This window comes from Phytophthora ramorum (assembly GCF_020800215.1).
Source record: "Phytophthora ramorum isolate Pr-102 chromosome Unknown Phyram_PR-102_s0005, whole genome shotgun sequence".
In the NCBI taxonomy this organism is placed as follows: domain Eukaryota; phylum Oomycota; class Peronosporomycetes; order Peronosporales; family Peronosporaceae; genus Phytophthora; species Phytophthora ramorum.
The window spans coordinates 1,366,871-1,379,347 of record NW_027150651.1 but is presented as its reverse complement, the minus strand read 5'-3'; the positions used below and the strand labels follow the sequence as shown (position 1 = coordinate 1,379,347).

Genomic DNA, 12,477 nt, shown 5'->3' with positions numbered 1-12,477 from the left:
TTCGGCTAGCGCACGGCGTGGATGATAAAAAGCTCGGAACTGACGTGTGAGCCTGGACGCTCTGCCAAGTCTCACAAGAGCAACCTGAACACAGACGGTGGCGATAGAAGCTACCGCAGAATTTTTAACGGTGTACAAATATTCATGAGAGTTTAGATGTCCATGTCATGCGATCAACTAATAATTGCGTCGATCTTCAACACGAGTTCGCGGAGTTGCTTGATCTCGAGCGTCGACCCGATGCCATTCTTGAGTAGGTTGGCGAATTGAACCTTCGAGTACAGCGTCTACAGTTTATAAAATGATAGTTTGGTAAACCGAAAATCCCAGCGAGGACACGCATTACGACTCACCTTGTTAGCATGAGTCCATTCGAGAAGCTCGTCCTCATCGTAGTAGAAGGCCTTGATGTAGTTGCCCACGTACTCACGACCACGAGGCACTGTTCGAGAGCTAACATGATTAATCAGGTCGAGACCATTTTGGAGCGCATGCAAGTCCAGCAGCATGAGAGCACGGCCCTGAGGGGTGGGCTTGGAAACCGTAGCAAATCCTTGCAACAGCGTATCCATAATGGTTTGCACCATCGCCGACCAAATGTCTTCCCGAGCGTCCATCGGGATCGATCCGTCCGCCAGAATTTGTAGTCCTCCCCATGCTTCTCCACATTTTTGCACCAAGTGCACGATATACTCATTGTGCTGATCACTAATGTAGGGAATATCCCACAACACAGCTGAGATTGAATCCAGGAGCGCTGGGGCATCCACAAGTCGTGTTGCGATCGTACTGTACATGAAGTTACGAAGTTCCCGTGCCATCGTGCGATTCCTCTCATAGACTTCATCCATAAGGCACAGATAGCGATCAGGAAGATACGACCGAGCAAGTTCTTCGATCGCGTTCAGTAGTCTACACTGACCAACAATTGCTTCGCAAGCAATAGACCGCTCGGCCAACGCGTACAAGTTACTTTCGTCAGCATCTTCTACGGCAGATGGTGCACGAGTCACCTTGCGCAATGTAACCTTCCTCGACATGGGCGAGTTTTGCTGTTCCATTTTCCCATTGTCTACTGCAGTAGGGTAGATCAGCGCAGACGACTGCAGCAGAACTTCACCAGCATTGATTTCATCAGCAATACGACAAATTCCCGTACGTAGTCCGTTCCAGCGTGTTGCATCGCCCTTGATCAAACTCCCACCCTTACCCCGAAAGAATTGCGTGATATCATCTGCGGCGATAAAGTTGGTGAATACGGCATACAAATTGAACTCAAACAGATTGTTCAGCGAGCGAAATACATCCCATCCAATATGAGGAAGGTGCTCCATCATTTTCAAGTAAACACCGCAGAGCCTAGCATTTCACAAGTTTACATGTTAGCCTCAACAACAAAAGCAGAGTCGATAGCATACTCACCGAACAAAGCCTGCAAGACTCGACGAAGTCAGTACAAACTCCGATTCATTTGGATCCATGACGGGGAGCGCTTGATTGTCGCCAGCTCGCGGGGACATTTTGTCAGCGAAATTCCCGTATCCCTTGGCTTCATGGTGGAAGCGGATGCCTTGCTTCATAGAGAGCCACTCCATCGAATTGGCAGCACTGAACGGATTTCCTTCCGCATGAAACGAGGGAAATACTCGTCTCGAATAAATAGGGTTGACCGCAAGATCTTCGCGAAACTTGCACTCGAAGAAGTATCCGCTTCGTTTCTCGATTAGCCGAAGAAGACCCGTGTTATCATCCCCATCGGTAGTTGAAGCAGATACACGTAGCCAATTTTCGGTATCCAGTAGCATTCGTGCCAACTCAATGTTATCGTCGTGAAACGAGTGCAAGTACTGTTCACACTTGACGCGAAGGACAGATCGGATCCTGCAAAGTGCAGACATCGACCCAAAATAAATGAGTTACTTCAAATCATACAAAGTAAACATGTAAGAGGGGCTTACTTGGACGACGGCGCCCCAGCGAACTCTTCTCCGATTTCGGTAAAAGTAGTAGTCGCAAGTGACAGCGCAATTATATGCTCCATCTTGTAACCTAAGAACCCATACACCACAGACATGTAGTGTTAGTGCACAAACATTCATCTCTGTGTGTCAAACCTCGACGTTCTTACCATAGGTCATGTCGAGTTTTTCGACCATTTCTAGGACATTTTGCTGAATATTTCCCCAGACGATTTTGCGGTATCTCAGCAGAGTCATACCTGTGTCACAAAGAACTTGATCATACAGTGATCGTTGTCGCTGGCCGAGGCTAACATTCCCCGTGCGATGCGATGGCGACTCTGGACCCTTTAATCGTTCACTGCCATGCCCGTGTTTGGAAGGGGAACGATGCCTTTCGTCATGGTCATCTTCTTCTTCGCTATCATCATCATCGTCGTCGTCGTCATCGTCAATGCCACAACGATGGAGATAGGCAAGATCGTCGTTTAGTGGGTTAAACGGATCTCGATGCCATTGAACCAGTAAATAGTATGTGTGCATCAGGTCTGTAAGATGCTCGTAGCAGCGCTTGACGTTTTCGACCATTTGCGATGACGGTGTTAGCGCGACGTCCGTTGGTTCGCCGTTCCTGGCATTGTTGTCTTGGGGTTGCTTGTGTGGCCTCCCATTTTTGGACTTTTTTGGAGATCCCCCGTCAAATACTCGGCGCATAAATTCACTGGTCATATCGTCAATGGAGCGCACAATGATTTCAGGAATTTTGGACAGCACTTCGTTAAGCGTGTAGAACGAGAACTCGAAGCCAAGGTTTTCCGAGTGATCCGCCAGTGTGATATATGCTTGAAGTAGCTCCTTGTATTCGAGAGGGTTAAAGTGCCCCGCGACCTTCCGCAACGACTAAGACAATAATCACCAGGTTGTTAAGACTGATACGGTCGAGCCAACAGTTTACAAAACTCACCTGGTCGAACTGTGCTCGTAATTTTGGAATGAAGTCTTGCATGCGAAGACGAATTTCATCTAAGATGGTAAGCCCTTGCAGCTCGTCGCGGGACAACCCCTTTCGAAGACCAACACAGATGTCCACCTGCCATGCACGAGCACAATCTTAACAGTTTAGTACTTCAAAGACATGTCATCGCTTTCGCAGGCAGAGCTCAAACGCAAGGTATCACCTACAGCAGTGATAAACCGGTGTTCTCGGAGTGCCGCATTCATCTTTTCTTCTTCATCAAAGAAATTAACAATTTGCGATCCGAAGCTGACGATCTAAACATCAAAGCAAGAAAGTAAGAACCTACAACAGACGATTCAGTAGAAATAGTCGAACCTCGCTAACACGGTCCCGGTTCCGCTTTGTTTTCACAATTTCCAACGAGCTTTACATGAATATTCCCACACTTAAAATCAGCACCGAAGTCATCAACACAAGCCCGCAACATCAAAAGCATACCCACCTGAGAACCAAGTCATTTTTCGCCGTTGCAAGAAGGCGACGCCCGTTCTTGACGTGAATCTGTGCTCTCACCAAGTCGAGGTCCACCTCCTGCACCACCTTCATCCCCTGAATGAGCGAGTTGTAGTTCGCACGGACATCATCCTGCAGCTTGGTCAAAATCACGTCCTTGGCCACATCCACCGCACTGATCTCCGTGCGCAGGAACACGTTCAGCTCGTCTTTACTTTCGGGAATATTGTCCTGCATAAAAATACCCGTCAATGACACCACATTTACAAGCGAGCGTCAAGCTTACCAGCATGTACGCAACCGGTTCAAAGCTCTCCGTGAAGAACCGAGCGTCCAGCACGTCCAGAACCTCCTCGTCCGTCTTCGGAACCAGCACCGACATCGCTCTGGCCGACTGCATAACAAAAAATAATTTTGTCAGACTACAGCATCGCTAGATGTATGTTAGTTGTGCTTTGGTACCCGTGGAGTGGGCAGGAACCCGGGCGAGAGCAGTGCCTCGGAGCTGGTGGTGGGTGAGCTGTCGCCGGCGTTGCGCGGACTCTTCTTGAGCTTGGGGAACAAGTTGCGCGGCAACCTGGCCATCCACTTCTGGTCCTTGAGCGAGGCCAGCATCGGCAACTCGTCCATCATGTCTCGCAGGTCCAGCGACCGCTTGGGTTTGGCTGCCGCAGACACCGTCACAGGCAGCGGCGCCTCCATTTTCTACCGGATTTTCGTTTTTGAGTCGCTGCCTGATATCATGACAAATGGGAGGTTGCTATTATGATGTACTAAAGGTCTACTTGTGGGACCCCACTATCACCGGCATAATATTAATTCCTGTAGGTCAATCGGTATAAAGAGTGTTTTTTTGTAACTGTCAACGGCCGACATGTAATCCGGTATCACAGTTATATCGCTATAGCTGATTTGTAGCGGGGTAGACGGGTTAACCCTTTGGAGCCATTTCTCCAAAAGTGCACTGAGGCAGCAAGCGATGGCCAACATCACCGTGACGGAGGGCGCGCCTCACACCGTGTCGGACGAGACGCGCGCGCGCGCCGACGAGCTCAAGACACAGGGCAACGCAGCGCTGGCGCACTTCAAGTTCGCGACGGCCGTCGAGCTGTACACGAAGGCCATCGAGCTCGTGCCCACCGCGATCTTTTACGCCAACCGCGCGGCCGCACACGTCAAGAGCGAGAGCTACGGGCTCGCGATCGACGACGCATCAGCGGCCATTGATCTGGACCCCAGCTACATGAAAGGTGAGAGACTCTGCGGCGGATGATAGAAGCAAACCGGCACTACTGATGCACTTGAGACTACTGCAGCTTACTACCGCCGCGGTTCGGCGCAGCTGGCGCTCGGCCACCACAAGAAGGCGGTCAAGGACTTCCGCCTCGTGGCGCGCACCAAGCCTCAGGACCGCGACGCGCGCTCCAAGCTCAAGCTGTGCGAGAAGATCATCAAGGAGGCGGCGTTCGCGGCCGCCATCCAATCGGAGCGCAACCTGCCGCTCTCCGAGACGATCGACCTCAACTCTCTGGGTACAATTTGCACTTGGAAAGCTGCGGGTGAGAGGATTTTATTGATGCTGTTTTGTTCGTGGTGGTGTTGGCAGTGGTGGACGCGGCGTACGATGGCCCGTGCCTGCCCGAGGACATCTCGCAGACCAAGGCGGACTTTATCGTGGCGCTCATGGACCGCTTCAAGCGCGGCAAGCTGCTGCACCGCAAGTTCGTGATCCAGATCTTGCTCAAGATCAAGGAGATGCTGTGCGCACTGCCGTCGCTGCTGCGCATTTCGCTACCGTCCGACGACCCGGACGCGCACTTTACGGTGTGCGGTGACACCCACGGCCAGTTCTACGACGTGTGCAACATTTTCTCGCTCAACGGGCTACCGTGCGAAACGAACCCGTATTTATTCAATGGTGACTTTGTCGACCGAGGTTCGTTCTCGTTCGAGGTCGTCATGACGCTCTTCGCCATGAAGCTCGTGTACCCGCAACACGTGCACTTGCTGCGTGGTAACCACGAGTCCAAGAACATGAACAAGATTTACGGCTTCGAGGGAGAGGTGAAGCACAAGTATGACGATACGGTCATGCAGCTCTTTACGGAGGTGTTCAACTGGCTGCCGCTTGCGGCCGTGATCGAGGACCGAGTGCTGGTTGTGCACGGCGGGCTGTTCACCGAGGAGAACGTGACTCTTGCTGATATCGAGAAGATTGACCGCAACCGCGAACCCCCTGAGAACGGACTCATGAGCGACTTGATGTGGAGCGACCCGCAGCCCTTCCAGGGCCGTGGTCCCAGCAAGCGCGGCATCGGTCTTTCTTTCGGCCCCGATGTTACTAAGGACTTCCTGGAGAAGAACAACCTTGGTACGTTGTTCCACAAAGTTGTCTCCTGTAAACATTTCTGATGTACTGATTTGTGCTGGCATGCCACTATGAATTACAGACTTGCTGGTGCGTTCGCACGAGGTCAAGGACGAGGGTTACCTAGTAGAGCACGACGGCAAGTGCATCACTGTTTTCAGCGCGCCCAACTACTGCGACCAAATGGGTAACAAGGGCGCGTTCATTCGCTTTGAGAAGGATATGCAGCCCCGATTCACGCAATTCGCCAATGTGGTGCGTACTTTTGGAACACGAGTTTCGTGGCGGAATGACATGCTCATTTGCTTTGTTGCTGTTCACTTTTGCAGGAGCATCCGCCGATTCGACCGATGGCATACGCTGGTAACATGGGCGGTATGTTTGGCTAGACTAACGCAAGTTTACGCAGGAGCCCAGATAGGAAGAACAGCGGGCAGTAAGCGATCCAACAGAGTATGATCTGGACTGTATTCTTGGTATTACTCCTCGCTCAATAAACGATATGCAGGATTCTCTGCATCCATGTAGTTCCCGATGTCTATTAACTGAACAAACGGTTCATCAGGATGAGGGCGTTGTCTCTGCAAGATTGGGTTTGCCCACTGACAGCAGACAAGTGACCGCGATAGAAGCGCTGGACTGCATCCGGCTCGTATCCGGAGAAGCGTGCACTCGGTGGCGTCGGTGGCACCCAGTCAGCAAGTGCTGCTACGGTGCAGAACACGTGATCACCGTTTAGCTGGACTAGCGCGGCAAAGAGTTCCGAAGTTTGTTCCACAACCTCTCGTGGCGCCGCACGACTCAAGTACTTGCTGCACGCTCGCGTAATTTCTGGCACGAGTTGGGTCACTGACTCCGATTGCCGGCACACCACGGTCAGGCACGTTAAAATCGCCAGCAACTGCCGAATCTCTTGTGTTTTTCGCATGCCGTTAACAGCACTAAGTTCATTCCCGGTAGATGTTTCTGTCTTTCCCGACTCACCTGTGCCAATTGTATTCGAAGCCTCATCTAATGGCTTTGAGATCAGCAGCATGGATCGTGTAAGCTGCGATTTTGCGTCTGTACCAAAATCAATAGATTGAATCTGCGACCGCAGAATTGGCCACACGGTCTCTACAAAACGATCGCCAACGAAATCACCGGCAACTTCAGCAAGAGTGGCAACGACACGAACCGTGCCGGTGACAATGGCACGGTTGTCCACCCGCAACCGAGGCAACAACTCGGGCCACATGCGCGCGACGAGGGGCAATAATTGTTTTTGATGCCGCGAAAGGAAACGTACGCCCTCATCAACCAAGGATAATACGAGACAGCACGCGATAGGATCGGAATCCACCAGAAAGTAACCACATCGGTCCATGATATCAATGACCAGCGTGCGATAGCCTGAATCGGTCGTGGTATCGTCCTTCGCTTGGCTGTCATCCTGATCATCAGTTTGGACTTCATCATATTCGAGTGGCATAGCACCTTTCACACTTGGCGGTTCAGGCTGCTCCGGGGCAGCTTGTTTCTCTTCATCGCCGATCTCTTCTTCAATATTAAGAGCATCAATCCCATCGTTCGTTAGCACCTTCATCTCATGAATAAAATCCTTCAGAAGTGAGCGAGAAGCTAGTTCTTTCTCCATCCTGTCGTCACCAAGTACTGGAACTGTTCTAACTTCAGATTCTTCGGCATCCTGTGCAATACTGCCCAGTAGGTGTTTGAGCGCACGCAAAAGACCGTCAACGTGAGGCGAGTCTTGGTACAGGTCGACACTGCGAAGTAGCGATGACGCCACTTCATCTACAAGCGGCAAAGATGCCAATCGGGTGTGCCTTAGCAGCGCCTCAACGACGAATGCGGTCATCGGGTACGTATCCAATTGCTCTAGTCGTGCGCACAGGGCATCCACAAAATAATCCATGTTAGCCTGGAAAAGTGCCTCGATGGAATCGTAGCCCGTAAAGAACTGCACCTTCTCCAACGCTGCCAACGCCGCTCGCTCTACTTCCACGTTGTGCGAGCCAAGTTGTTCGACCAACGGATACAACACATGAAGCAGAAACAGCTTGAACTCGGCGCCCAGAATTTCCGCACATACACCAACACTTTCCACCATTAGTGCGCGCTGGGATACAAGCGTTTTACTGGTACCACGCTTGGAACTCTGCTCTTCCCACGCTTGAAGAGCCAGCAAGTCCTCTAGAACGCGCCCTACAAGGTGCACATCTACGGATTCTCTCGCGAGGATATTATCGCTCCTTGGACAAGAAGCCCGTAGAAATTCGTTTAGAACGAGCACAACCTCCGCACTCCCCGATTCTGCAGACTTCGTATCTGCTTCGGATAATAGTGTGAAAGCGCGATCAATGAAGCCAGCTGGGGTTGAGACGGCGCCGATTTCACGCACCATTGTCAATACCTCACGAACTGAAGCTTCTTCATTGAAAAATCGCAATCGCTTCTGGAAGTGTGAAACTACAAGGCGTGCTTCGGGATGATCGTTGCTTTCATCAGTATCTGCTGTAGGCAAGGTTTGATTGACAACCAACTCAATATCAAGCGTGGCAAATGACGCCACACGGCAAAGCGAGCTGTAAATACTCTCCATAGATGCGTCCAGGTAAGGTGTGAGGTTTGATCCCAGAAATGACACGTATCCGCGAAGAGTGCGAACAAGATGTACCTTAGTTGCCTCATGCTCGTTAGCAACCTTGAGAACAAGCGTCGATAGCAGCATTTGAAAGCGATCCGCCATCTCTGGTAGTAAACGCAAACGCTCTTCCGCAGAAAGCGCTGACATTTGCAGCTTCTGTAAAACACTGTCTGCTGCCTGAGCAACCTCTGCAGTTGAGTCGCCACGGAGGACGAGAAGTTCATCGTAGCACCGAAAAAACGATACACGAAGGGATCGTCGACACTGCAACATCACTGTTCCACAAAGTTCTGCTAACGCGCAACGGACTCGCCAAGACGATCGCGGCAGGCCCGTACTCGTTCCAGCAGCAACGGCCGTGGCACTGGCAGCGAACATCCGTGACAGCAGCAGATCCAGATTAATAGCAGTCGTCTCGAGCCACTTGTCACTCTCGCTGGGTGAAGCCTCTGTTAACTTATCAAGTTGTACGGTACCTGACTTCTTTGCGGCGTTTGATTCTACCGAGTGTCGGATCGCTTCAAGCGTGAACTGCTGCTTGGCTAGGGCTCCTCCCTCTGGTAAATGGTCATCGCCAATGCAGAGATCCAGTGCCGTTGCTAGACATTGAAGCGCAGCAACGATCACCTTGGACGCCTGTTGCGGCGCATTTGCGCTCTTCCACAAGCCAGCAGCGACGCCAGGCAAGTACTGCCTCAGCGTCTGTGGGTCACGCACGAAAACCAGAACGCGCTTTAGCACCTCAACCGCCTGCAAAGCAGCCTCTCGGCATCGATCTCGTTGCGCCACATACAGAAGTGACGCCACCAAGTATGCGAAAAAGTGCTGCTGGTCGATTTGAAACTGCATCACCTGGTTCTCCTTCAGCAGCACTTCCTCCCCCAGCAACTCACACAGACTCTTCAGAATAGCAAGTCTCAACTCCTCTGGCTGAGCCGCAAGTACCACACTCCCAGGAACGTCTTCTCCCTCATCACTGGCCTCTGGAGGAGGCGGCAGATACACCACACAGCTCTGCACGAAGCTCAGTCGACGCTGCAGCTGTCCAGCGTTAATTCCACCCACTCGAAGCTTGCAACGCCGTAAAACACGCGAAAACACCACAAACGACCGCTCTTGAAGCGATACAGAGGCTGAGCTCAAAACAAAGGTACCCAGCAGCTTGTGCATCGAGAGCAACACCAGGTCGTCCATGGCCGCGAACCCCACGAGAGGGGCGTCAACTTCCAGTTTTGCAGGCATTGCAGAGAGATCCACGCGGTCATACAGCGCTACCAAGTCATCCAGAACCCCTTGCATCTCCTTGCAGTTGTCGTCCGTCGGATGAAGCTGCACGAATCGCGACAGACGCGTACACAGCTCCACATACGTCGCCACCTCCATGCTTGTCAGCAGTTTTGGTCCAAATTGAGACATTATGTGCACCACATCACTTCACGAACGTAATTAATTTTTATGTAAATTACAGACACCTCGTATCCGATATGGGAGCTCCATCGCGGCGCCGCCAGCAGCACGCGGCACTCGTGGCGCGGCTTGCAGCGGTCAAGCAGCAGCAGCAGACGCTACGCGAGGAGTACCAAGCGTTCGCTAAGGCCCCCAACGCTCCGGAGAAGGCGGCGGCTCAGCGCGCGCTGCGTTCTCTGCGTCAACTGACGCCCGAAGTTACGGTTCTCTGTGCGCAGACCGGCGCCGTCGTGGAACGCGTAGCCAACGCCAATGACGTGGCCGAGAAGATGACGCGCGAGGTGCGGCGTCTGGATGTGATCCAGTCTCGCTTGGGCGTAGCGCTGGAGCAGTCGGCCCAGCTTCTGACGCTGCGCAACGCGCTGGCCGGGATCCGACGCGCCATGCAGCAGCAGAGGTACCCAGAGGCCGCTACATTCCTGCAGACGCTCAAGGGCATTGAACAGCAGATGCCGCTGGATGTGGCGGATAAATTACGCGTGGATACTATTGAAAATGACCTTAAGGGCGTAATTGAAGGTGCGTTCGAGGACGGATTAAAGGCAGGTGACAATCACAAAGTGCAGACGTACGCGCCGTTGTTTAAGGTGGTGGGGGAGGACTATGAAGAACTTGGATTGGTCATGCTACTGGATCATGTGCACAAGTCGTTGGAAGTGGCGCTGAAAAGGGAGCGAGATCCACGTGTGGGTGTCTTTAGTACTCAGGAGCTGATCACTCACCTCGCAGAAGTGTTTAACCAGGTGGCGCAAGAGGCTCAGCAGCATGCGGGGCTGCTGGCACAGTGTTTTGAGAGGGTTCATGGCCCGAATCGATTTGTGGCAAAGCTGTATTCGCTGGGAGAGCAGTCGGCAGTTGCCGTGTTGAATGCGTACATGGCGCAGCGGAAATTTCACGAGCGGATTACAAATGGATTGGAACCTGCATCGCCGACTTCGACAGCTCCGCTGTCGCCGTCGAACCGCAGTGCTAGTAACCGCAGCATGCAGTCTGCCCCTGGAAGTCCCAGAGATGATGGTGTGGCGGTCATGAACGAGCAGCTAAATGAAATGGCGCTGGTAATTCAACATACACAGACGTACGAGCGCTTCATGCGTTCGAGAGTAATGCAAGGCGATGAAGAAGCCGACCATGAGGCCACAAAAGCTGGAAAGGGCGAGAGTGACGATGAAAAGGCTCCCGTTCTACCACCGATCCAAGAGAGTGAGCTAGGAAAATGTGTACAAGAACTTGCCGGCTTTTACTGCGTCTTTGAGAACGCACTTCTTAACCAAGCTGCTCGCAAAGCCTTCCAATGGGAAGAACTTCATTTCTCATCTGGTGATGCCGACGCTGATGCTGCGGCTGGTGGGGTAGACGGCGAGGATGGACTCCTATGCTTTCCGATTTCATCTGCTATAGATGAAGTATTTTACGTAGCACGTAATTCAGGTCTCCGAGCGTTGGCAACGGGTCATGTTGACTGCGCCGCTGGAGTCCTCAACATGATTAACACGGTGCTACGTGACATTGTGGGTGACACAATGCGAAGCCGCATTCGGCACATGACGACATCAGCCAAGCTGGACAGTGCAGCTGCAGGAGATGCTGCGAGCTTGCTGGCAGCCTCATCAGCGCAGTTCCGTGACCAAATGCAGCAGCAATTTGCCAAGCTCAGCAAGACTGTGGGGCCTGTAGGTGGTGTTGCAGCTACCGAGCTCCCCGGACAGACACCGGAACAGCGCAAGGAGCACGCCCCCGATGTTGTACTCAACAGTCTTGAGGTCACCTCTGGTTATATTGCGCAGCTAAAAGGTGAGTTTGAGCACGAACTGCCTGAAGCGTTCCCGGAGGTGCCACAACACATCTTGACGTGTCTGAACGCACTTGAAGACGCGTCAGCTGAACTAAAGCAGCTTCTCCTGGCATCACGAAAAAAGCTGCTCAAGCTCCTGGAACCCAAGATTGCCAGCTATCTTAACAGCTTGCTATCGCCGCCATCTTCTACATCGTCCGCAGCTTCCGCTCTGGCTGCGTCTGCAACAGGCTTGTCGTCCTCTGGATCATCGTCTTCGAGGCGCAGCGCTGTTCAGTACGAGCTGACGGAAGCGATGTTCACGTTTAACGAGGCTAATGACCCGTTCGCACACGCTTTTGTGCGTGGTTTGCGTTCGCTGCTAGCCTTTTATCGCGGGAATACGTCCCGTAGCAACTACCACGCCATCGTGCATGGGGTTGCAATATACTCTGCGACACAGCTCGAGTCGTGGTTCCTCTCTCGGGCTACACGCGTGAATCAGCTTGGTGCGTTGCAGTTCGACAAGGATGTGCGTGTGATTAGCACGTTCCTCAGCGGTGAAGGTGGAGCCGGTGACGAAGTACGCGAGGCATTTGCTGCTCTGACTCAAATATCGGAAGTGTTGAATGTGGACACTCCCCAGGACGTGCTGGACGTATACGGGCGCCGACGCCGTGGTGTGGCTTGGACACTACCTGCTGCTCGCGTCAAGGAGGTACTTTCACGTCGCGTGGAGTTTGCCGATGCTGCAATCAACAAATTGGCCTTGAAGTAATGCACTACGTGTAA

At 52.4% G+C, this 12,477-nt stretch overlaps 4 protein-coding genes across 4 annotated transcripts; 2 read left to right on the top strand and 2 right to left on the bottom strand.

Moving 5' to 3' along the window:
• Positions 1–173: 173 nt before the first annotated feature.
• Positions 174–4,131, bottom strand: KRP23_6130 (Syndetin; the record flags this gene model as incomplete). The annotated part of the gene is made up of 11 exons (XM_067891286.1): positions 174–287; positions 354–1,359; positions 1,423–1,881; positions 1,959–2,049; positions 2,129–2,858; positions 2,923–3,048; positions 3,141–3,230; positions 3,292–3,340; positions 3,419–3,660; positions 3,716–3,823; positions 3,892–4,131. 11 exons carry the CDS (start codon positions 4,129–4,131, stop codon positions 174–176), a joined length of 3,255 nt encoding a protein of 1,084 aa, XP_067745655.1.
• A 277-nt stretch (positions 4,132–4,408) lies between these two features.
• On the top strand, positions 4,409–6,186 carry KRP23_6129 (Serine/threonine-protein phosphatase 5; the record flags this gene model as incomplete). Its single annotated transcript, XM_067891284.1, has 5 exons — positions 4,409–4,679; positions 4,746–4,961; positions 5,036–5,800; positions 5,880–6,052; positions 6,127–6,186. The coding sequence occupies 5 exons, from the start codon at positions 4,409–4,411 to the stop codon at positions 6,184–6,186; spliced, it is 1,485 nt and encodes a 494-aa protein (XP_067745654.1).
• Positions 6,187–6,338: 152 nt separating this feature from the next.
• Positions 6,339–9,827, bottom strand: KRP23_6128 (TELO2-interacting protein 1-like protein; the record flags this gene model as incomplete). Its single annotated transcript, XM_067891283.1, has 2 exons — positions 6,339–7,969; positions 8,921–9,827. The coding sequence occupies 2 exons, from the start codon at positions 9,825–9,827 to the stop codon at positions 6,339–6,341; spliced, it is 2,538 nt and encodes an 845-aa protein (XP_067745653.1).
• Positions 9,828–9,928: 101 nt separating this feature from the next.
• On the top strand, positions 9,929–12,463 carry KRP23_6127 (Conserved oligomeric Golgi complex subunit 4; the record flags this gene model as incomplete). Its single annotated transcript, XM_067891282.1, has 1 exon — positions 9,929–12,463. The coding sequence occupies one exon, from the start codon at positions 9,929–9,931 to the stop codon at positions 12,461–12,463; it is 2,535 nt and encodes an 844-aa protein (XP_067745652.1).
• Between the last annotated feature and the right edge of the window lie 14 nt (positions 12,464–12,477).